General features: G+C 35.9%; 1 protein-coding gene across 2 annotated transcripts in view; it reads right to left on the bottom strand.

Moving 5' to 3' along the window:
- Positions 1-26,444, bottom strand: part of DIAPH3 (diaphanous related formin 3) — a 496,533-nt gene that overhangs the window by 342,173 nt on the left and 127,916 nt on the right. For both annotated transcript variants that reach the window (XM_041731170.1, XM_041731169.1), the window contains 4 exons: positions 8,068-8,142; positions 7,911-7,980; positions 3,386-3,522; positions 1,235-1,340 (listed from right to left, as the gene is read on the bottom strand). In XM_041731170.1, coding sequence (XP_041587104.1) covers positions 1,235-1,340; positions 3,386-3,522; positions 7,911-7,980; positions 8,068-8,142 — 388 coding nt within the window. The remainder of the gene's footprint in view (positions 1-1,234; positions 1,341-3,385; positions 3,523-7,910; positions 7,981-8,067; positions 8,143-26,444) is intronic.

Below are 26,444 nucleotides of genomic sequence, written 5' to 3'. Positions count from 1 at the left end.
AGGAGCTCTGGGGCCAGATGAGAAAGGAGGAGAAGAAAAATGAAAGCAATGGTGTATAAAAGACTTTAGAGCACACATCAAAATACTGAAGGAGCAGAGTCCACATCAAAGGTGGACAACATATCCCAGACCCCTCTCCCAGGCTTTCTGACAAGCCCAGATAAGTCAGGAGGGGCTTTCTTCCAGAAGCTCCAGGAAGGAGACCTACACAACAGGGACCATATACTCGAATTTCCAGGCCCACCTCCTGGCAGGGAACAAATCACTAAAGGGTTCCTCACTAGCCATTCACAGTGTCATCTGAAAGGTCACCATCACAAACACCATTATCGGAAATGCCACAGTAAATTTATTAATTTGACCATCCCTAAGATTTTCTGATTGTTCAACAAAAACCATCTTTCTTTTTTTAACATGAAGATTTGGTTTTTCTATTCCTACCACAACAAGAAACAATACAAAGGCCAAGCTACACAGAGCTTTAAAATAAAATTTAAAACTAACTTTTTACTAATTAAGAGTGAAATAGATTAACTTTATAGCTATTAGTACATCTTGGTTTTCAAATATTGCTGCACAGTAGAATCATCTGAGAATCTTTAAAAATCCCAACAGTCGGGTCACATCAATTAAATATTAAAAATATTTGGAGGTGAGGGGTCAGATATCAATTATTTTCTTAAAGATATTCAGGTTATTAGCAATAATTGTAACAATTTCAGAATAAAAAGCTCTTCTTTAAAAAAAGGAGAAATTAAATGAATATTAGTTATGCAGCTTGAACACTATAATGGTGAAGTCTAAAAGTGGCTTTCTAGGAGCGCTTAAATATTTAAATATCTTTGAAAATCTTAGTGTACCTTGGTCTCATTATTATTCCTGTAAACTCAACTTTTCCAACATAAAAACTAATAAATCAGTGAAAAGCCATAATTCACTTAATTGTCAAAACATCTTAAAATTTGTAATCATTAACTAATGAGATAACAAAGAATAAACAATTCATGGACTATAATTATATATTTTACAGAGATCTCTAGTAAGTCGGCTTCTAGGAAAGTAACCTAAGGAAATAATAATAGGTGCATGCCAAGTTATAACTGAAAATACATTATGATATATTATCCATTTGAATTCTCCGCATTATTTGAAATTTTACCAAATACTAGAGGAGATGCAGGGCTTCATCTTTGAATGTTACAAAACAATACAGAGGATTATACATGAAACTTACTTGCAGTTGAACTGAATCGTGCCGGAGACCTTCCACAATGGATGAAAATCTGTCAATTTTTCTTTCTTCTCCAGCTGATGTTAAAGCTTCTAAAACTTCTTCGAGGCTATCAAAAATTTTGAAAATAATTAGATTGCAAACAGCAAATAATCCAAAAGCCTTAATACAACTGCTTGATCTGCTGAACTCCAGAGTCCCTACCCCTAGGCAGACAGCAACATTTTGAAAGTTTACTGAGTACATAGCATGTATCAAGTACTACTACATGCTTTTTTTTTATTCCTTTATTCCTAATAACCCTATGATGGTTATTTATCAAACATTTATAGAGTGCTTCATACACATCAGGCACTATTTAAACCAATTTACAAATATTAATTCTTTTTTAATGTATATAGTTCTATGAAGTAGGTATTTGTTATCCCTTATTATAGATTAGGAAAAAATGAGAAATAAGTTCAGCAATTTGTCTGAGGTCTCACATCTCCAAATGGAGGAGGCATCTGAAATCAGACAATGTGTGGACAGCACCGTCTCTGCTTTCTTAACCACTACACTCTCCTTCTTTGTGAGTATAAATGAAGTCTGGTAGCCAAGAATATACAGTGGTAAGGATTTATAGTCAAACATGAAAAATAAGAGATACACAAGAACTACACTTGCTACTCCTTCAGTGTGTTATCATAATCCAACATATTGTAGAAGCTCAGTTTGTAGACACAGGCATGCGGTCCAAAGACATGATCAACATCATTTTGATAACCAATTATGAAGTCAAGAAATAATAAATATGGAAGTGGAAAGAGAGGAAGGTGAAGGAGCAGGGGGGGAAAAGAGAGGGTAAAGAAAGAGGAGAGAAAAGAGAGGGATGAGAAGAAGGAAAAGAAAAAAGACATTAAGGAAGGAAGAGGGAGAAGGAAAAGAGAAGAAACAAGAAATGGGAGGGGTAGACGCAGGAGGAGGAGGAGGAGGAGAAAGATGGAGGGGGGAGTATAAAGAGCATCTTATGTGTAAATATTTAATACACCCTTAGGGTTCTGCAAATAAAATTAATATGGTCTTTGAAAGTGGGAAAGGGAACGTGCTGAAGCTGTGCACCTTGGCTTTGCAGGCTGGGACTGCCGCTGGGGATAGCGTTGTCCCCAGCTGTGCCTGCAGGTGGGGAGCGAGTCCAGTAGCACCCGGGCACTCTCCAGCGAGTCCACTTCGAGCAGCCCAACAGTCACCTGCCCCGGCACGGTCACCACCAGGACAATTTTCAAATGTGTGCGGGAGGTTCTGCTTGCAGATCTCTGACTAGCCTTTATGAGAGAGCTATTTCTTTGTTCTTGTTGTTCAGCATTTCTATCTTTATCCTTTTGGGGTATTTTTTGTTCATTTCAAGTTTTTATTTAAATTCTAGTTAGTTAACATATAGCGTAATATCAGTTTCAGGAGTAGAACTTAGTGATTCATCACTTGCATGTAACACCCAGTGCTCATCAAAATAAGTCCCCTTATCTTTAGTCTTTTAAAAAAGCATTTTAAGCATTTAATTTTTAAATGCTTCCTGTAAAAACAATAAAATAAATTTTTAAAAAATAAATGCTTCCTGTAGTAAGTATCCCAACCTTTCAAAAAAAAAAAAAAAGGTTTATCTTTATAATTATGTTTTAAATGTATGCAATTGTCTTTTAGTTCCAACCCTAACATATATGGATAATGTCATTAAAGTTTAAAACTTCAGGATGTACTTTACGGTCAAAGACTATGTACCCTTAACCAGTAAAGTACTACTATTTCATACAGCCCTTGTAAATCTACTTTACGAATAGATTTGCTAGTAGTACGATGTTTGCTTTTATAAGGGAATATACACGATTTTGAATTAACTCTATCTGAAAAACAAAAATATGTAAGAAACAGAATCCATCTGAATTTATTTTTCAGTCTTCATTGAGAAATTTTATTTAGGGTTTGAATACAGAACAGTGTAAGTATGATGAAGAAATCAGTTTTTCATAGAAACCTGTTAGCCTATAACTTCTATATTGACTGAGAAATAATGGTTACTCAAACATTTCTGTTCAGTCAATTATGAATCTAAATCAGCTGCTTAAGTAATACTTCATTTATTAACAGTAATGTCATTAGAAAAATGAGAAGACTTACATGCTTTCCTCTCCTACAATGCATACCGCAGAGAGGAGTTTCACCACATCTGTCATCATACTTGGGTGCTCAGGATCGATGGCTTTGGCTAATAGCGAAAGACTCCTCTCTTCACTCATAATTCTTTCCAAGCCATACTATAACATTTTGGAAATAAGAGGTTAAATGTCAGCAGTTTATTGGAAAAAATAGCACCAAAGAGGAAATATAATTATTTAAAAAGTTTAGAGGATAACACATATTTACACTTAATAAAAGCCAGAAAATATAAGGAATATATAACATCCTATGAAATATTTTACAAAATAGAAATTCATAGAAGTAGTCACATCAAGAACTATATAAATATAGTTCAACCAAATATAAATAACTTCCTAAAGGTTGGTAAGGGACATATTACCCCAAGTAAATATCCCACAGAAAGAGAATGAGAACCACAGATGCAATGTAGTTCTCAAGCAAAAGGTAAAATTTGAATAAAATTAATCCAATATATCTAAAATATGATCGCTTCAACATAAGCAATATAAAACATTTACTGATGAGCTATTGTACCCTTTTTTCTTCCTAAGTATGCAAAAATCCAGTGTCTATATTTACAACACACCTCAATTCAGACAAGCCACATTTCAAAAGCGCTCAACAGCCACATGTGGCAACCACATAACAGAGTGCAGACCTAAAGAGTAACAGTAGAGTCATAAAATGGGCACAAGTTGAAAGATGATTTGGGCAGATACCATGTAGAAACTGCCATAAGGAGCATAGATATTCTAATCAGAATGATATTTTCACATCAGAAAGACAAAGCAGTTGTAAACACATTATAGGAATGGGATGATGCTGGATAAGGATAAAGTTCATTTGCAATTCTAGGATGTCACATCCAATTAGAAGATAAGGAGTCATGTTAATGACTTCATGTTTTGATTTAAGGATATATACATCTCTTAGGGCCCACTTACAATCTATGGAAGATAAGTATCAAATAACAGAGGATAAATAGAAGCAATAAAATGATACAATTTATCTTCCATGCATCCCAGAGGATCCTTCTAAACAGTGAGAAATTGCTTGATTAGAATTACTACTGAACACAATAAAGGACCTTAATCCCAATAACAGACCTATGAACTATGGCTTAACTCAAAATTAACACTAGATATAAGAATCAAAGCTAAATCTATAACAAGCTTAGACCTAAATGCTGTGAGGAGTATGAAATCTTGTTTATAATTTTCCTATCTTGAGATACCATTTATATAAAGAAGCTGTTACACTGTGTTGAAATACCACATTTGCTTTAAACCGCTATCTAAGGAACACAGGTACAAAGGGAGAAGCACAGGCAAAAGGGCCAAGGGCCCCAGGATACACTTTTTAGAGAGACTTCTCCCTCTCATTGGTGACAGGAAAATGTTTAAAAGTAGACAGCTAAACCAGCCAGGAAACGATCACTTTTGTGATGCCCTGGGCTTTCTCATAACTGGAAACAAAGAAAGAGAGAGCAGGCATGGGGCCAAGGACCACAATATCCTTTAATAATCATTGCAGGGAATTGTCAGAAGCTTATAAAGTACCACTTAGATCCAATTCAAAAAGTCAATCAGTCAATGATTACCAAGTACCAAAGGGCTGGCTCTGTCCTTAAAAACCTGAGGACTGAGTAAATGCCTTTTCCCTTCATTTCCCACCCACCAGGATGTCCTTAACCAATGCTGGCATCTCTGGAACCAGAATCCTGTAGCTCTTCCAACCACTCAAAGAACTCATACCAATTTCCTCCAGATGATACTACCTACCTTCTCTGTGAAGCCCTCCAGCTCTAAACTACTACGTGTGGAGAGCAAAATATGAGCATTCTCTGATTTCATAGTTTTGACTAGTACCCTCTAGTCTAACTTCCCAAGCTCCATCATAGGCAGTATTCTGACTTTGGTAACATAAGAACACACAGTGCTCACTTTCAGGCTGGAATGAGGCCAGCTTACCACTACTGAGTTTCTAGAAATGCAGACAGAATTGCTTCCTGCTTGGATAGAATTACTCTTTTTCAGTTATTAATAAAAAAAAGAAAAGAAAGAAAGAAAAGAAAAAAAGTAAAACAAAACAAAAACTGCTGACTCTGAAAAAAATAATCAACTTACCAGTGCTAGCATCTAAAGTGCATTAAATGAAGCCTATTTAAGATTAGAGGCAGCAACAAATTTTTGGAAGGTCTAAGGATGTCTTCTACTGAATGTCAAGGACCTACTCTGGTTTATATGAAAACTCATGTGTTCTAAACTGAAGACTAAAGCCAGGTTCCATCCATTTGCATTCTACTTGAGATGTATTATTACCTAATAGAATTTCAAGAAACTGAAAAAGTGTTAGTTAGGAGAAAGGGAATACCCTAAATCCTCATGTAGGATGCTCAATAGGACATGAACACTGATGCTGAATAACTATCTATGCTGAGTTAGTCCCAGGGGCAAAGATAACAGGTAAGAGGGCTGGCTAAGCACCTTTGCTGTGGGCGCATACCATAAAACAACACCCAAAACTTTAACTGACCAAAATGAATCCCCTGTTCTGATCACCTTGCTACTGACTTAACTTTCCATCCTTTTGTTTTTCCCCTAATATTCAAAATCTTCTTCCATTTAGAAAATCCCATATAGTCCAGTTTATTATTAAAAATTCATTTTCACCTATTGCTAGATTTGCTCATTATATTACAGATATAACTAATTACTAGTATCTAATAAGGTACCGCTTTTCTCTTAAAACCTTTATTTTTTTCATCATTCTATGAATTCCTATAAAGACTGCACAGTGAGATAAATGAAAAACCATCAACTAATCTTGGTGGGGTGGGGGTCTTTCCTGAAAAATTATTTCACACATTAAGTTTATAATTCAGACATTATAATACTAATTCCTAGTATCAGCAACTTTTTACTCTTATTAGTACAGGTGATAGCAATCAACACAAATGACAATATATTCCAGCCCCACAAGTATAAGCAAAAGCATTCTATTGTAAGAAAACACACTACATTAATTAGAACCTAAATACCTAAAGTTTACTCCCTCTCTAACTCAGTCTCAATCCAAGCACAAATATTAATCCCTATATGCCACCTCACCTCACTTTAATTATGGTATTGTTCTCAGATTCAAAGAATGATCCATGAGCCTCTTTGGTTTAAGACTTATGTTCCTGGGTTTTCTCTACTCTCAGTCTCATCACCAGTGAAATTATCAGCATCTATGTTCTCAATCTAGAAGGAGCCTCCCAAAAGCAGTATTATCTCCTCAGTATGGAAAGATCTCTCCCTTTCTTCATTTACTCAAGGCATATTCTACAAAAGACCATCTACCTAAAATCTAATTCTCACAGAGCAATCAGGTCAAATCTAGAATATACTTGAATATGTAGCAACATAGAGAGAATTTCTACATCAGATCGGCTCCTTGAAAATCATATCTGATTAGAGAAGGCAGAGAGGTGAAAAATAGGTCACTGGTGAGAAACAGAAAACTCAGCTCAAGAAAATGCTGAAAAACAAGATAAAAATAATTAGAAAATACAAGTATTTGTTACATTTAGTAAAAAGAAATACGAATGTTAATAGTTTAAGTACCAGTACTTACTTAAGTGTGTTGTCCTCTAAAGGCTTATTTTAAAGATGTAAAAATATTAAAAATTAAAGTTAATATACAGACATTTTTGCTCTAAAACAGAAATCATCCTAACACCATAGGTAAAATTCCTCCCCTGCTGTCTAATGGCAATTAAAACACCTGTCATTACTGCACCCATCATGAGGTAGATATGTTTAGATGTTGGAGCTAAAGACATGGCATGGGATAGAGCTAATTTCTGAAATTAACAGTATAAATTCTTAAAAAAAAAAAAAAAGGAAACACTATCAGATATATCTAACTTCAGTTAGGTGCTTCAAGTATTTCTTCTAATGTATCCTTTTCAAATATGCAAGCTCTGCAGACCCACCCTATTACCTTTGGTTTCAATATTACTTAAGTATATTAAGCATCACTGCTCCATTTCTGAGGCCTGTTTCCTAACTACTCACGTTAATTTCATTGCATATTTCAGTTCCTAGACTATAAAAACTAAGACTTTCCAACTTAATGCTTTGGTAGTATAACTGCAGACCATGTTTCATTACCAGATATGATTTCAAATCTTGTTTGTGTTACACTTTTGAAAATTGAAAAGGAAAGCAAGGAGAGAGAAGGGAACAAAAAAGAGTACAAAGGGACAATTAATGTGCCCATGAGGATTTAAGCATCAGGAGAGGATCCATTCATCCGTAAGTTTCTCCTGTTGAGAGATGGTTGATTTGATACAAAACTAGAAATCAATGCAATTCAATATTTTTTCCATTATGTACTCAATAGCTTATCAAAGCAGTACATCTCTCTAGTGCAAATTCTATAATACGCAACTCTATTTCGTAAGAATTCTGTAAGAACTGGTGAAGAACAAATATAATATAGTCACCTAAGTACATACCTGTGTATTCATCAAAGCCTTTAGACACTGTATGACTTTATGCTGATTCTTCTTTACAATTTTCTCTTGCCTGCATTGGCATAAAAAACATCCATATTGGAGTTATAATTGGACATGCAAATATAGCGTAGTTGAAAATAAAAATGAATATACTTACATTTTGCCACTAATCAGTCTTTCCAAAATGTCCAGTAATAATCCAAGCCCCTCGCGTCCAAAGCTTTCCACCCAACTGATAAACAGGAAAAAAAGGTAGTTATACACGGTCAGTATTCCAGTTTGGAAAATCACAATAATGCTATATAGTCACAAACATTTTATACTTGTTATGTTCTAATCATGAATACAAGAATAACACCATGTGCAAAATCACTCATGGTTTTAATCTTACTAGTTAAAGGGGAGTAGTGATGGGATAAACCAGCTTTTGAGAGCTGACTATGCCCATCGTTTCCATTCTCTGTGTCCAGTGATATTGTGTTAGTAGCTAAAATCTGCCATGTTGGAAGTACTCTACCACAGAATCACAAATGCTGCCAATCAGAGCATCTCCCCCCACCCAGAGCTGGCTGTTAAAACATTTACCAGCACATCACTGGATAAATCTCATTTTAGAATTTTCCTAAGAGCAGAAATTGGGCAAGACTGAAAGAGGGAAGACTCAGATCTACATAAAGATTGCTGAAAAAATTCATCAAATTATCAAAAGAAAAGTCTTAGGAAAATCTCTCAAACCAATGACATGCAGCCTATAAATGCGAGTTTCCCAAGTTGCACAATTTTTTTAAAAAAAAAGAGCTTCATCATTATTTTTAAACAAATATATTCATCTTGATTAACCACCTCTTTTCATAAACCCATTGATATAACCACAGTACTGTAATGTAATTAGGACATTACTGACAACAGCACAACTTGATTATAGAAAAGCTACCTTAATGGAAATTAATACATTTTTTTCAGTAGTGATTTAGAAAGCCTTGAACAATAAAGAATATATGCTGTCTTCAATAAAGAGGAAGAAAGGAAAAGATAGGATATGTAACTGCTTCTTTGTATATATGTTTATATGTATGATTTTGAGTGTGGACCTTTGAAAGATGGAACCTTATGGGCAAAATTTCATCCAATAATTAAAAGAAGTTCTTAAATATGAAGACCACGTTTAAGTCACCATCAGTATATAACACCATTTTCTTACTTAAGATCATTTCCCAGGACAAGGATAAAAACCAAATGCAGTAGTGAAAGAAATAAAAATAAAAATATTGTTAAAAAAATTCACCCTCATTTTGTACGCTTGTGAATACCGCTTATTTATCTATAAGTGTTCAGAATCTGATTCTACCCACCACCAAAAAAAAAAAAAAATGCAATTTGCTATTTAGATTGGCAGACTCTTGTCAACTATTTTATTCATCTCTTTCCTGTCCAGTAAAAGCAATGGAGTAACTAATTCAAGAATGTATTTAAGCAATAAAACATACTCTGATTCTCTCCTATAAAAGAAAAGCCTAAAAAATCACTGTTATAGTGAAGGGGAGAAAAACAACTTAAAGAGAAGTCAGTATTTTGAAACAGGATGCTACTTCAAAAGTAACGAGTTTATTCTCCCCTATCAGCAACACACAGGTTACCTGTAGGCATTTCAAATCTCACTTTCATGTTTCTTAAAAACACCTACAGCATCCACTTAACTGTTTACCTTGTTGACATCCTATTCCATATTTATTCTTATTTCAAATGGAGCAGGGAAGCTTGAAATCAAACATCTGAAGAGTAATTTGATAGGAGAACCTGGGTGGCTCAGTTGGTTAAGCATCCGTCTTGTGATTTCGGCTCAGGTCACAATCTCAGGGTTCTGAGATGGAGCCCTATGTCAGGCCCTGCACTCAGCCCACAGTCTTTGAGATTCTCTGTCTCCACCCCCCACCCCCGCCCACACCTCCCTCTTGCTCTCTCTCTCTCTCTCTCTCTAATGGATATATAAAATCTTAAAAAATAATAATAATTTGAGAATGTTCCTTGGGGTGACACTGAGACATGTGGATAGATTCTGTTCATCAGGCCATCCTGGGTCATTACCCTACAACAGGACATCAGTATTTTGTTTGAAGTGAATTTTTACAATCTGTATATATAAAAGTATATCCATGAATATATTCTAAAGCTAATAATTGATTTAGAATTATTCAGACTGCTATCTCCACCAATCACTGTGGAAAACAAAGTCGTTATTCCTAAAACTGCCTTATACCAAAACAATTTTAAATAATGTTAATAAACAAAAAACGTTGTTTCACTTAATATGCTTATGTTGGAGCCCAGTATAAAATTTAAGAAGCTATCAATCCAAATAAATCAAGTTAAGTCTTCTGGTCTGAGTAATTAATAGAACACGTCCATTTTTTTTTTATCACCCTGAATATAACGTTATAGTCAGAATTAGTGGAACCCACAGAAGTTCTCAAATCAGCTATTTCTGGACCCACCAATAACTTTCCTGCACTAGACTATATGAGTCATTAAAATAAAACTTACATCCACTCATACATATTACATATAAACTAATTCTCTATAAAACAAACTTAATAAGTCGAATGTAAAGAGGCATTAATACCAAATTATACTACAGTCTTTTAACTCATGGTAGGAATTAATTTCTCAATAAAATCAGAAAGAATGGTAACAACCTAAAACATCAAAAACAAGCAAAGTAAGATAGGGCACAGGGGAGGAAGTAAAGGTGCTTGATGACAAAGAAACACTTAAATACTTACGCATATAAAGCCGGTAAAAGTACTTATTGAAAGGTTGTTTTAAAACACAAATTAAATATACAAAAAAAGACTCCCTATTTTCTTAAAAATTTGCCAGGCCAGCATATAGTTACTAATAAGCTGTCACTCACAAACTCATTCTTTCAAAACCTTGGCCCCTACCCTTACTATTTCCAGCAACATTATTTTTCAAACTAGGGGCAAATATTACTTCTCTAAAAGATGTTCAAGATAAAAAGTGATATTGAGTAGGTAGGTCTGTGGTCCTGACAGGGGTTCATTGAAATCCATAGCTCCTTACAAAAGTAAAAAATTTCTCATCATCAATGTAAGAAGCAACCTGGAGAAAAAATTATCAACTGATCTATAAATGATCAATCTTCAGAAAACAAAATCTGTTCTATTTATTCTGTGCCTGTCAGCATAGTACCATCAGGCATTATGTGGTTTAACTACAAACTGCATTCATGGATGAATAAGCACTGTGCAAATGTTTCTTCTTCATGAATAGAAATGACATAGAGATTAGTATGTCATTTGTATTGGGGAAAAAATTGCTTTAAAACAGCAAAAAGTAATGTGTTAAGTACTAATTTAACACAAAATCTACCTCTTAAAATTCTATAACAGGAAATATCAAACTCTTCTCTTTTAATTGCTTCAAGAAAAAACTTCTAAGTATATTGCCATGTAGCACTGCTAGCAGGGGGCTCAACACAGGAGAAAAGAGGTGAAGAGGTAACAGAAGGGGGAGGAAAAAAAAGAGAAGGAGAGCAGGTCTCTAGGATTAACCGTTCAAACTATCTTTAAATGTTCAAAGCAGCTTAGGCTTTGAAATTCAGTTATTGCTTCCTCAGACAGGATGAAATCAAAGGTATGCAAAGTGGTTTCCTAGGTATTGTTGGCTTTGCGAAGCAAATACAGTCACCTTGTTGAGCAGAAGAAGCAACACTAAGGAGGGCACTTGATGGAATGAGCACTGAGTGTTATACTATACGTTGGCAAAATAAATTTAAATTAAAAAAAGAATAAAGAAAAAAAAGAGGCAACAATCGGGTCTTAGATTTACTGCCTGACCAGATGAACACTACCCACATAGGTTTCCCACAAACTACAGTTAGTTATCACTTCTCCTCCTAAATGTGCCCCAGGGAAGAGAAAGACCAATGCATCATAGATCGTCAGAGCTGGAATAAAACTACCACATCCTAAGGCCAACCTGGCCAGTTACAGATGCCTGTAGGAAAGGGATCATTTCTAATTTCGTCTTTAAATTCCTCAGCACCTGGACAGAATAAGTACTTCCATAATGGTTTTAAAATAAAATTGAATTCCCTTCCATTTCTATCTATAAGGAGAAGAACACACAGACAGAGGTTAAGGTCACTCAGAAATAGCACCCAGGTCTGCTGATGCCCAGGCTCACACCCTGACTTTATATACTGCACAAAGCAGTGATGCTCTCTCTATAGCATCACTGAAACTTCATGCCAAAAACATCAATTCTGATTTCAGAACTGGTACTTATCCACAGTGAACCAAGGATGATGGATCTAGAGTCCCTGTTCTCAACACACTTTAGGACTTGATTGCAGCTTAAAGGGTGAGATTTCATTACTACTACAACAAATGTTCATTAATGAAGTCACTCAGCCTTTAGGAAGGGCTCACTGGGTGCCCCATACAGCAGCAGGTATGACAAATACAAAACTGAATAAAATATGTTCTCTGTCCTTGAAAGGATCACAGACTAGTAGTTGAAACAAATGTTGAGCTAAATTATTTCCATAATGTAATAAGTATTATAATCCTGGTGCTAAGGGAAGAGAAGGATCTACTTCTCCTAAGAACAAAGCCCCTGAGGTCTGACCTGAGTCTTGAAGGAAAAGTCAAAGAAAGAGCAGTTTCTGAGGCGGAGGGAATACATGCAAATGTATTAAATATGAAAGACATGGCCTGTGCTGACTGCCTGGCCTGTGCTGACTACCAGAAGTGGCTGTATCAGATAAAACCAAAAAAGTAAGAAAGAGCTTCTGGGGAAAAAAAAAAAAAAAAACTACACAATGTTATGGGCAATGGGAAACCATTAGGCATATGTGGTAGGCAGTCATCCCACCCCTGTCCTCTGGAAAAGACCATTTCCTAACACCAGGAGCTATGATTATCTGATATAGCAAAAGAGGAAATAAAAAAGGAAACTGAGGTTACTAATCAGCGTATTTTAAAATAGATTATCCTAAATTATGCAGGTGAATCCAGTCTAATTATCTGTTCCTTGAACTTGAAAGCATTTCCCAGTGGGATCAAAGAGAAGCTAGAAGAAAGAAGAGAGATGTAAAAGTATGAGACGGGCTCAATCTGCCTTCATGTGTTTGAAGACTGAGGAAAGAAGGAAGGAACATGGCAAGGGCGGGAGCGGGCTCTAGAGCTGAGACAACTCTCACATGAGAGCCACCTAGAAAAAAAAAGAGATGTCTCACAACTGCAAGGAATTGAATTTTGCCAAGAACCATCAAGCAAACATGAAGAACACAGGATCTCTCTCCATTTATTCAGAACTTTGACTTTTTTCATTATGATTTTGTAGTTTTCGCCATAAGTTCTGTACATGATTTGTTTATTTTACACCGGTTTTGTTTTTTATAGTTGTTGGGGTTTCTTTTTTTGGGGGGGGGTGTTAAGGAAAAGCAGTAGTAAATGGTGTTTTCTAAAAGTTTGTTGTTAGTAAAAGAAATCTTTTTTTCCGATGAAAAACAAATTTCCCCTTAAGTATACAGTATTATCAACTATATGCACACTGTGGTATGACAAAGCTCTAAAACTTCTGCATCTTGCAAAAAAAAAAAACAAAAACTGATTTTTATCTTGAATCCTGCACTGTTGCTGAACTTACTGATTTTTGGTTCTAGTTTTTGCAGATTCAACTGTAATAAACAATTACATCATCTATAAATAGGGACAGTTAATATTTCCTCCTTTCTGATTTATATGTTCTTGTTCATTTTGCTTGCACCTCATTGCTCCGGCTAGAACTTTACCAGCACCATGTTGAACAAGAGGGGTGACAGCAAACATCCTTACCTTGTCCCCTGCCTGAGGGGGAAATGTTCAGCAGTTAACATTTAATGTTAACTTTAGAATTTTTGAAGATTCATGTTATCGGTTGAGAAAGTTTTCCTCTATTAGTTTCCTGGAGTAGCTATACCAAAGTACCTTAAAATAGAGGACATAAAAGAGAAGTTCATTCTCATAGTTCTGGAGGCTAGAAGACAAAAGTCAGAAGGGCCAGGCTCCCTCTGGGACCATGGGTAGAACCCTTTCTTGCCTCTTCCCAGCTTCTGGGGATAATGGCTAATCCAGGATTTCCATACCTCTCACCACATGGCACTCTCTCTCTCTCTTCTTAAAGAGACATAAATCAGATTAAGAGCCTACTCTCTTCCTTTATGACCTCATCTTATTACATCTGTAATGACCCACTTTTCAAATAAGGTCACATTCTAAGGTATCAGGATTTAAAAAACCTCAATCCATAACATTTCTATCTTTCCCAGAGTTTTTATCAGGAATAAGTGTTCAGTTTTGTCAAAGCTTTGTCTGCATCTATTGATATAAGATTTTTCTTCTTCGGCCTTGTGATAAAGCCCATTACAATGAAGATCTTCACGTCTACATGATAGACATTTGTTTGTAAATCTGGGGCTTGGGGTTTTGTTTTATTGTCTTTATTTGGTTTTGCTAGCAGTACCAGCATCATAAAATAAATTGTGAGCTGTTCCCTGATCTTGTATTTTCTGGATGAGATTGTATAGAATTGGTATTAATTTTTCATCTAATCTTTGTAGTTTTCCAGGGAAATCATTTGTACTTGAAGGTCTTTTAGGGAGTATTAAGATCATAATTTCCTTAATAGTGGACAACTCAAATTTTCTTTTTCATATTGGGTGTGTTGTAGTACTTTGCTTTTTGAAGAATCGGTCTTTCAAATAAGCTGTCCAATTTTGTTGAAAGTTTGTAGTACTGCCTATTTACCCTGGTGACACAGGGTCTGCAGAGATAAAGCTTTACTGCTGATCCTGGCAATTTGTCTCTTTTTGTCATTAATAATAAAGGTTTAACTGTTTTATTCATCTTCCCAAAGAACTACATCCTTATTTCGTTGATTTCCTCTATTGTTACTCTGTTTCCAATTGTTTTGATTTTGGTTTTTTTGTTTTTTGTTTTTTTCTTTTTTAGATGAAGTGGTTAACTAAAATTATTGACTTAAGTCCTTTTCCTCTTTCTCTACCTAACATAGGCACTCGGTACCACAGATTACCTTCCCAGTAATACTTTAGATGTGTGCCGCTGGTTCTGAAAGGTGGTATTTTCATTAACTTGAGTGTATTTTTTTTTTATTATTTCCTTTGAGACTTTTTCTTTGACTCAAGGATTCTATACAAGTGTGTTGTCTACTTTCCAAATGTTTGGATATCTTCCTGTTATCTTTCTGTTATTGATTTCTAGTTTGAGTCTTTTGGTGGAAGAATACATTTGGAAGGATTTCAATTCTTCTGAATTTGATAAGGTTTGCTTTGTGGCCCAGGATTACAGTCTATGTTGGTATATGTTCCAAGAAAAGAATGTGTACTCTGCTGTTAGATGGGATGCTCTATAAATACACATTATGTACTTTTGCTTGATATCAGTGTTGAGTTCCTCCACCTTTGATGGTTTTTCATCTAGGTGTTCTAAGTTGTGAATCAAGTGGTCAGGTCTCCAAATCTAATTGTGGATTTACCTATTCTAGGATTTTTGCTTCATACATTGTGCACATCTGACGTTTGAAGAGTAGGTCTTTTGGTGGAATGACTCATAAAAATCCATCTTTTTCTTTACTCTGAGATCTACAGCACTGGATATTAAAATAGCCACAACTGCCATTTGATTAAGGTTTGCATAATATGTTTTATTACCTTTTCACTTTCCATCTGTCTATATAAATATATTTGAAGTGAATTTCTGATAGTAAGCATATAATCAGGTGATATTTTTTAATCTACTATGCCAATCTCCTTTAATTGGCATAACCACTTACACTTAATGTAATTATTGACATGTTAAGGTCTCACTCTAGTATTTATTTTTCGGATCCTGTTCATTCTATTTGTTTACTTTCTTTTCCCTGTCTTCCCGTGGCTTACTAAACATGTTATAGAATTCCATTTTTTATTAATTTATTGTATTTATTTATAGCTCATATAGCTCTTTTAGAGGTCACTGTAGGTACATCATAATATATCAGTTTATTGGCATCATCATTTTACAAGCTTGAGTGAATTGTACAAACCTTCCCTCCTGTTATAAATAAAAGAGTATTCCCCAAAATTCTTATGTTGAAGCCCAAACTCACAATATGACTGTATTTGAGATAAGGCCTTTACAAAGATAATTAAGTTTAAATGACAGCATAAGGATAGGGCCCTAATCTAATATGACTACTGTCCATCCTTGTAAGAGAAAAAGACACCAGGATTGCACACCAACAGAGGAAAGGCCATGTGAGGATACTACAACGCAATGGCCATCTGCAAACCAAAGAAACAGGCCACATAAGAAACCAACCCTGCTGTTACCCTATGATCTTAAGGCTTCCAGCCTCCAGAATTGTGAGAAGAATGAATTTAAGCCACTCAGTCTGTAGCCCTTTTGTTATAGCAGCCCAAGCTAACACATCTCCCTTTATGAACCTTTACCCTCCCCATTTAGAGTATAGTTGGGTTAAGTGTTTCTTCTACATCGATTTAGAACCATATGAGACAGATATAATTTCTGCTTCTAACAAACATAATTTAGAAAATTCAAGAAAAGTATACCTACCCATATTTTTACTTACACTGTACACTTTTTCTTCCTAGTATTTCAAGGATGTCTTCTTTTGTGGTTTATTTAGAAAATGTTCTTTGGCCAGGTTTTTTTTTTTTTTTTTTAAGATTTTATTTACTTACTCATGAGAGACACAGAGAGAGAGGCAGAAACATAGAGAGAGAGGGAGAAGCAGGCTCCCTGCAGGGAGCCCGATACAGGACTCCATCCCAGGACCCCAGGATCACGACCTGAGCCAAAGGTAGATGCTCAACCATTGAGCCACCCAGGTGTCCCTCTCTAGCCAGTCCATTAAGTTGCATCTTCTGGCCACAAGTTCCCTTTGTTTTCCCTCATCTGAGTATGTCTTGATTTCCCCTTCATTCTTGAAGGATAGTTTTACAGCATGTAAGATTCTGACCTATTCTTTGTTTTCTTCATTTAAAAACTGTTTTGCTACATGCTTTGGGCCTCCATAGTTTCTAATGAGAAATCCAGTGCCATTCCATTGGTTCTCCCCATAACTAAAGTAGCATCTCTTGCTGCTTTCCTGATTTTTTTTTCTGTTTTGAGTTGCCAGAAGTTTGACTATGATACATTTTAATATTAGTTTCTTTAATGGTTCATTTGGTCTCTTGAATCTGTAGGTTTGTCTTTTGCCAAATTTGGAAAATATTTAACCATTATTTCTTCATATACTTTCACCTTGCCCTCTTTCTCAAGTCCTTCTAGGATCTAGATAACAAAATGTTCAGTCTTTGGTTATAGCACCACAAGTCACCAAGACATTTTTTTCATTTTCTGTTTAGACTGGGTAATTTCTATTATTCTATACTGCAGTTCACCAATTCCTTCCTCTCGTTCCTACATTTTTTGCTGTACTCCTCCAGGGAGTTTTTCATTTCAGTTACTGTATTTTTCAATTCTAAAATTTCCTTTTGAGCTTTATAAAAGAATAGTTTCTTCTATTTATTTGCTGAGATTATTCTTTTTCTTCCAGCATATTCTTAATTGTTCATTAAAACATATTTATGATAGCTCCTTTAAGCATCCTTTAAGGATGCTTCAAATATCTCAGGAGGCCTGGATGGCTCAGTCCATTAAGCATCTGACTCTTGATTTCAGCTCAGGTCATGGTTGCAGGGCTGTGGGATTGAACCCGGCACTGGACTCCATGCTCAGCACAGAGTTGGCTTGTCTCTCTTCCTCTGCTCCTCCTCCCACTCACTCTCTATCTCTAAAATAAATAAATATCTTTTTTAAAAGAATATTCAAATATCTCTGTCAACTCAGTGTTGCCATCTATTAATAACTTGTCTTTTTGCATTCAATTTGTGATCTTCCTCCTTCTTAGTAAGACAGTGTTTATGTTGAAAGCTGGAAGCTTAGGTTATTACGTTATAATACTCCAGATTTTACTTCAACCTCTTATTTTTTTAGCTTCCATCCTATCATACTTCTCCAGTGGATGAAGGAAAGCATCACCTTAATGCTTTGGGTGAAAACAGAAGTCCGTGTTCTCCAATTAGCCTTCGCTGACTTCTTGGGAAGAGGTTTTGGGTTTGATTTTGTTTTTTAAGATTTTTATTTATTTATTAGAGAGAGAGGGATAGAGCACAAGCAGGGGGAGCTGCAGAGGGAAAAGGAGAAGCAGGTACCCTGCTGAGCAGGGAGGCAGATGTGGAGCTCAATTCCAGAACCCTGGGATCATGATCTGAGCTAAAGGCAGACATGTAACCGACTGAGCCACCCAGGTGCCCCAAGCAGAGGTTTCTTGTTATTGCTGGAAATGAGTGGGAATCTGAGTTCCCCACCTGGTCTCCATGGTACCTCCCTGGCAGGGAGAAGTAGGACTGCCTCATTATGCTCAAGTAACCTCCACTACAACCAATGGGAGGTGAGGTTTGTTTCCAAATATATTTTTGCCAGTCGTATTAATTACTGTAATTAGATAATTTAATTAAAATTACATAAACAGACAAATCATTGTAAAAAATGGCTATTTCTATGAAAACTAAGCCTAATGCTCTGAAAAAGCTTTTTCAGTGACATTTTAAAAAGTGCCACAGTAGATGTGAACACATGTGTATATATAATTGACAGACATCATCAAAAAGACTTCTTAAAGAAGAATTCTATACTCTATACTTTGTAAGAGATGCTACATTTCCATTACACCTTAAAATAGCAATATGAGGAAAATTTTGCATCATCTAATGCATCATAGATGTGGTGTATATAATCAACCTGTGTCTACTTTAAGATGTAGAATAGACACAGGCTGGCCTCCACATCTATTTCTACTAAGAAATAGATAGGCACTACCCTGGTCTCCACATCAAAAGCCTAGAGAGAAAAGAAATGGATTTTTAATCTTTTTAATCCAAAGGATGTTTAGGATATATGTGAATCATTTATCATGCCCCGCTTTAGCCACTTTTTTTCCAAAAAAAAACCAATAGCATTAAACAAAAGGGTTTCCTCAGTAGACGCATAGATACTTCCACCCACGTTACAGTGTCTAAGTAGATAATATTCCACTTTTTTTCATTTTGCTTTTGTGTATTATTTGTCCTCCTATAATGCACTCTTTTCATAGTAAGAAAAAAACTTTTTAATTACCCCAAAGAATAATCTTACATAAATGCCTCGGGAAACACAAAGTTATTTTGCTAAAAAAATCAATATAAGAAACATCCTTAAAGGGGAAAAAAAAATATCACTGGTCACATGTGACAAAGTAACAAATTTTATACCTTAACCTTAGAAGGTCAGCTTTAATACTGTGTAATATCCAAATCCAATTTACATTCCTCTGTCAGAGTAATATATCACCAAAGCTGAATATAATTATAGCTTATTTTAGCTTTCATTTTCACCTACTCTTAGCAAGGTGACTAAATACTTGAAATGAACAGGGGGGGGCGGGGGGGGCACAAAGCAATTAACATGCCCTGTAGGGCAAAACAAACATACACCCACATCCCAGTGGATAGCCCATCCATAAAAATTACACTAAATTATGCAGCCAGAAAGGAAATTCAGAAATTCAAGAACTAAACAACGTTCTGATTTAAAAATCTTCCAAACTTCAAAATATACTCATTAATGTGCATTTTCTAGGAATTGGACTTTAAAGAATTTATGTATTTAAAACCAGTCATTCTCACTTCTAACATTAGATGAAACAGTAGAGTAACAAACTAAGAAATTTATTCTCCTGGTTACTTTTTTAACTATAGTATACTGAAAGGTATAAAACGTCTAGCGAAAGTGTTCAAAATAAAATGAAAAGAAAACCAGATGAACTGCAGTGATGAAAAACAAATCACCAAAATAAGAAACATGAGTTCTTGGTCTTTAGATGAAAGTAAGAGAACTATAGAGGTAAAATAACATATCCTAGCATGTGCTCTGATCAAAATTTCAGTTCACTATTAAAAGAAACATTGTAGGAAAAGAAATCATTGGGAATGTATTAAATATGAGTAAGGAGGTTTCTTGGTATCAAATCAAAACATCATTACTTCAGGAAAGCATTAATGAATTATTCATTTTAAATTGAGTAATTTGACAACCAATGTATGGGGGAAAAATCATTACATTGCAGGTCTTCCATCACGTTTTCATCCTAAGTACTTGCTGCTACTGCCCAACACCCGTCCCATAAACTTCATTATTAAGTCTATCATCTGCTGCTGATTCGATCGAGTTCATTGCATGTTCCCTCACAATGCTCCCCTCCACAGAACTGCATCCTCAGCTGCAAATGAAACTATTTCATCTTTCAAGAGGCAATTCAAGTGTCCTTCTTCTTTGAACTCCCATTAATTTAAGTTTCTCCATTCACTTACTGGGTTTTACCTGCCTGGCCCCAGATATCCCTCTAGTTATGTCCATTTCTCTTTCTTTTATAGCAAAAGGTCTCAATTTCATCACAAGAATGGTCAGTAGTTCTTCACTGTCCGTTTATTCCATCTCACTTCATCTGGCTTCTGCCACCCAGACTCCACAAAATTGCTTTTTGCAAAGGTCACCAACAACCCTCATCTTGCCAATTCTGACAGTAATATCTTGCACCAGGTCTCAAGATTCTGTGGTTTGTCACTTTCCCTACTGAAACATTCCCTCTCTTAGGCTCAAGGCAACCAGTCTTTTTGGGTTCTCCTCCTCCCAAATGACCACTTTTGCCTTGATAGACCATGGATAATTGCTGGAGATTCCCCAGGGCTTATTCTGGGCCTTCTTCTATATCTTTATACACACACACACACACACACACACATACGCGCGCGCGCACGCACCCCTACCTGTCCTACCTGAATTCTCAGCTATTCGCAGGGCTTTATGTACAGTCTACATACAAACAATACATAAATACCTCTACATTTCTCCACAGAGCTCCAGACTCCATGATTTAGCTCTTTGCTTGGTATCTTAAACTGTGAAACTCAAACATATCAAACTTAACCTGGTTAAGACTAATAATATCTTTATTTTCTCTAAAATGCATGAAACCAGTCATAAAATCATCTTCCCCTGTCCCAGTTAATGGCATTACTATCCGCCTATTTGTTCAGGTCACACACAACCTAGGTGGCATTCTTGATTCTTCATTTTCATTCACACCTTCGTTTCATTCACACCTTCATTTTCATTCACATTTTCATTCATACCTTCATTTTCATTCACGTTTTCACTCACGTTTTCATTCACACCATCCAATCTAAACATGTCCTCCAGTTTCTGCTTCTAATTTGTTTGCAATCCACCCAACTACTTGCTCCACCACTACTACTCATCCAAGCCATGCTCAACACATCACCCCTGTGACTATGCCCTGGTCTCCTTCTTGATCTGTCTACTCCTTCACTTCAATCCATTCTCCCTGCAGCAGTCCCTTTAACAGGTATATTTAGAAATATGTCATTTCCTGTGTAAAACTCATTAACAGCCTCATACTTATTTTGATTAAAAATCTTATCTCTCTACCAAATCACTTTTAAGGCCTCTCATGTCCTGGGCACTGCCCAACTCTCTGATGACTCCATGGCTTCTGGGACTCCACCTCCCTCTCTCCACCCTCCTGCCACACTGTTTCCCTACCAAAGGGCTCTGCTGCCCAGGGGATACTACAAGCCTGCACCAAACCTTGAGCCTCTCTTAACTAATTCCTTGTCTACTTATGCTCGTAAACTTTACCACCTCAAAGACATTCTCTGACCAGTTTGCATCTAAAAGCCCTCTATCATTACTCTCAGTCCCTTATTTTTTCTTAACTGAAGTGGTATCTTTGATTTATTATGTATTGTCTAAGTCTCTCCTCACTATGTCTCATTATCATGATACCTAGCACAGCCCCTGAGAATTCTTGTTGCATGAGTAGATTAACAAATATACCCTTCTGCCGTACACTGGTGGCATTTTACCCATACCACACACTTAAAGATTAAATTAGGTAAGAGCTGGTGGTATTACTTAGTCTATGCTGTGTTAGACATTTTGCTCCAAATGGAATCTCAGCAATTTGAGGACAGGGAGAAGGCCTTGGACTTCTACTAGTTTTCCAACAGACAGGTGTATAAAGACACTCAAAATATTTGATCCCCTATCCTGAAAAATGAGCAGTATACCAGCTCATGCATTTTAATTCATGTTTTAATTTCCCTGTTCTCTTTTTACTATTCAACTCCATTTAACATGCACCCTGATCTCCTGAGTTCCATATTACAGTCCCACAACAACAGAGTATTCTGTGTACCTCCTCAGAAATCCATAGTATGCCAGAGAAAGTAGCCATACCTATAGAGACTCAAGAATGCAAAGGCTCAAAACAAGCACACCAAGAATATCATATGACTTTCTCATCTGTAAAACTATTGTCCAAAAGGGAAGTCTCTAGTAACATGTGGATTTAAATTTAAATTCCATCCCTAGGACACCTGGGTGGCTCAGCGGCTGAGCGGCTGTCTTTGGCTCAGGGCATGATCCCAGGTTCCGGGATCTAGTCCCTCATTGGGCTCCCCGTAAGGAGCCTGCTTCTCCCTCTGCCTATGTCTCTGCCTCTCTGTTTCTCATGAATAAATAAATAAAATATTTAAAAACAATAAATTCCATTCCTTAGTCACAGTAAGCACAATTCATGGGCTGAATAGTCCTATGTTTTGAGTACTGAACAGCACAGACCAAGAACATTTCCTATACAAAGCTCTATTGGACTTCTGCTCAAATGAGCCTATTTTTTAGCTCCACAGAGGCACTCCAAGTGACCTCAGTGGATCTAACCCTGAAGTGTTTCTTTTATCTTTTATGAATTTTAACATATAAAAGATGTTTAACAAATGAAAACTACACCTACTTCTGTCTCACATATATTGATTACCCCATAACAAAAGACTTGGAAATCCATGACTAACATGGATGATAAAGTTGAGTTTTAATTTACAAGGTTTTCTGAATTATAAAAATTACAACTTTCTCCTCTTAACAATATTATTTTACCTAACTTTGTATTTAGGCCTTATATATACAGTTAATCTTTGAACAACTTGGGTGTGTTAGGGATACTAATCCCCTCTGGCACAGTGGAAAAGTTTATCCATGTAAACACTTTGACTCCCCAAAAACTCAGCTACTAATAGTCTACTGTTGACCAGAAGTCTTACCGATAACATATCCAGTTAATTAACAGATATGTTGTATATGTGTTATATACTGTATTCTTATAATACAGTAAGCTACAGAAAATACTGAGAAATTCTAAAAGAAAATAGCTACATGTAGGTGGATACACACAAACCTATGTTGTTCAAAGGTCAACTTTAGTGATGTACCTTCTTAGGTATAGAGACAGCAGGAAATACCAAGACAAAAATCCTATTTTTAATTCTTTACTCACTAAGGAATACATTTAAAAAAAAAAAAAAAAAAGAAGAAGAAGGTTCCATACCCAGCATGGGGCTTGAACTCAGGATCCTAAGTTCAAGACTGGAGCTGAGATCAAGAGTTGGACACTTAACTAACTGAGCCACCCAGGAGCCCCACACCATGCAATACTTTTAAAACATCTAACAAGGCTGAAAAAATTAGTCTAAAGAACAAACTATGTAGACTCCTTGTATGTAGGATATTAAATAACTAGGGGGTTTTAGAATCTGCAGTTCAGCAATTTTTCCACTAAATATATTTATCCTTGCCAAAGAAACCAAAGTATTCAGTAAATAACATCGTTCAGATAACTGTTACAGATTTGGACATAGAAGGCTTACATTCTCTGAGGACATGGACAATTATCATTGAAAAGCAAAGTTTCTTGTATTTCACTGCTACAGTAAGGAACAACTATACAATTTTAAGAACAGTATTTCTCCCAAATTCTTACAACACTACCTTTTGTTGTCTTTTAAACAGCAATCTTTTTGAAAAATTAGTTTTCAGTCACATATTTTTTCTTTTATGCTGAATATCAAACTGCTGTATTTTAAAAAGGTCTGAGACACTACGTTAATTGTGACTGACTTTACATTTGAATAGAGTATTTTTTTTATAAAATTAATCTTGGCTATTCAAATGGCAATTTATATTTTATTTTAAATAGACTAGGACATCTATATATTATAAAGTAGATTGGGAGGACTTTACAATTCTAGGACCTTTCAGGTCAAGTACAAATTGAGCTACACAGCTCTTATTCACCATGTACAGAATATATGTATTTCTCAGTTAAAAGCAATTACTATATTTTCAATGTACTGTACTTTTATTATTAACCTTGAATTCAAAGTCAAAGCTTTTCAGACGCAGATAGAGTTAACTCTGAAACCAAATAATAATTCATTTTAATACATCTATAAGCCAAAACCAAGCTGTAGTATGAATAGACAATACACAAAACAGAAAGTCTCCTATCAGTGGGAACATCAGTCTTCTGGAAGGTCCCTCAAAGAAATTACAGCAACTTTGGAAGGACTGTGAAAGCACTGGGATGTACTGGCATGCCCTTTAAAATATCAGGTTAGTATTCATTTATAAACATTAATATTTTCTTTCAGGGTATTTTTCATTAATATTTCATTCTTTTAAAACACTTTGGAAAAGACTGCAAAATGACCTAAAATTAGAGGTCATTTTCAACAAATATTTCTTTAATAAGCAATATTAAGGGCCATAAAAGTATGGATCTTGAATGTTAATTTAGACATAAATAATACAAAACATGTCCTAAGATATATGATATTGTCTAAAGAAATGAAGAATATTAACATCCTACCTATACTTTGACTTTTTATTAGAAAACAAGCTATAAAAAATACTTTGAAGAGGTAAAAGTGCATCTTCCTGAGAAAAGTTCCATAAAATAAATATTCAATCAATAATGTTTAACCTATCAAAGGGGATGTTTCTATGATGTGCCATATTGCTGATTCCCTCATCCCAGCTACTGCCAGCCACACTGAAGGCTGCCCATGGATCATAGCTTTTGTATTCTCACACACACCATACCTCTCCTTTCCATTTCTATTCCTTAACAGCTGATATGAAGCCTATTCCCTTTGCCTTAGCCTTCCAAGACAGTACTCCTTCAATGAAGGCAGTCTCCCTTAGATCACTCATTTCTTCTCTCAGTGCTTTTGATACAAATGCTCGATCATCCTTGGAGGTTTTAAAAATCCTTTAATCTTTCAGACTTCAATTCCTTTATATATTCCCATAGTCCTGAACCTAACTTTGAGGATATAATTATGCCAAAAAAGCAAGGACCTATGAAGAACCAAGGTGCAATGTCCAATAGAATGTTTTTACAATGACGTAAATGGTTTGTGTGTGCTGTTCAATTTGCCACTAGCCACATGTACCTCTTGAGCACCTGAAATGTTCTGGATTCCCCCCCCACACCCCCTTAATTAGTTTAAATACCTCAAGTAACTAGCAGCTACTTTATCAAAGCAGCACAGGAAGGAAAACATAGAACCACCTGAATGACTCGCCCCTCTGGTATCACTAATTAGAGGAAAGAAAGAATAAGATTGAAACACAAGAAATTTAGGAATTAGGTCACCTAGGAAAACCTTTACTCCTCTCATCATCCACTTCAGAAATTATCACTATTAATAACACCATACATCTGTACATATTATTAATTCTCAAACTTTTTTCTAAGGCTTATTTAATTTTTTTGTATAGCTCATGTCTTACTTTAAAATTCTAAAATATGTCAGGGGAATAAAAATAAACTAGAGCATATAATTAGTGAGAACATTTACTATCCATCCTCCTCATCTCATTTCTACACAGGGAGAGGCCTACTACTATGTTCCCCAGAAGAGAATAGGAGGGATTACTTCCCTCAGTCACTCCTTCCAACTCATTATGTGAAGATTTTCTTCCACCAACCACTACCCAGAAAGACTGATTTATCCAACTGGTGAAAGTGGGGAAGGGATCCTGACCTTGACCTAGAGTTGTCTGTTCTTGTTACTCATGACAACATGGCAAGTTTGATTCAGTGGGATGAACTACACCGAACCTTCAGAAGTCCCAGCTGTGCTTTGCAACTTAGCCAGGAATACAGAAGTTGTTATTCCTAACCTCACTTCTGTATCTACCGTAACACATTCAGAATTCCAGGGCACCAACGGGGTCTATTTGTATCTCCACAAAACCAGGAGTTTGCATGTGTGTTTGTGAAGCAGGGCAGCTGTTAGAGAAAATGAAATAAATGATAAAGTGTTTTGGTTTTTAAACAGAATCAAGGGAGAAGTCATAAATAGAAAAAAGATCTGGGCAGCCCAGGTGGCTCAGCGGTTTAGTGCTGCCTTCAGTCCAGGGCATGACTCTGGAGACCAGGGATCTAATCCCCTGTCAGGCTCCCTGCATGGAACCTGCTTCTCCCTCTGCCTGTGTCTCTGCC

Source organism: Vulpes lagopus, chromosome 16, assembly GCF_018345385.1.
Source record: "Vulpes lagopus strain Blue_001 chromosome 16, ASM1834538v1, whole genome shotgun sequence".
NCBI lineage: Eukaryota > Metazoa > Chordata > Mammalia > Carnivora > Canidae > Vulpes > Vulpes lagopus.
Note: the sequence above shows the minus strand (reverse complement) of the source record. Positions and strands in the feature narration are given on the sequence as shown.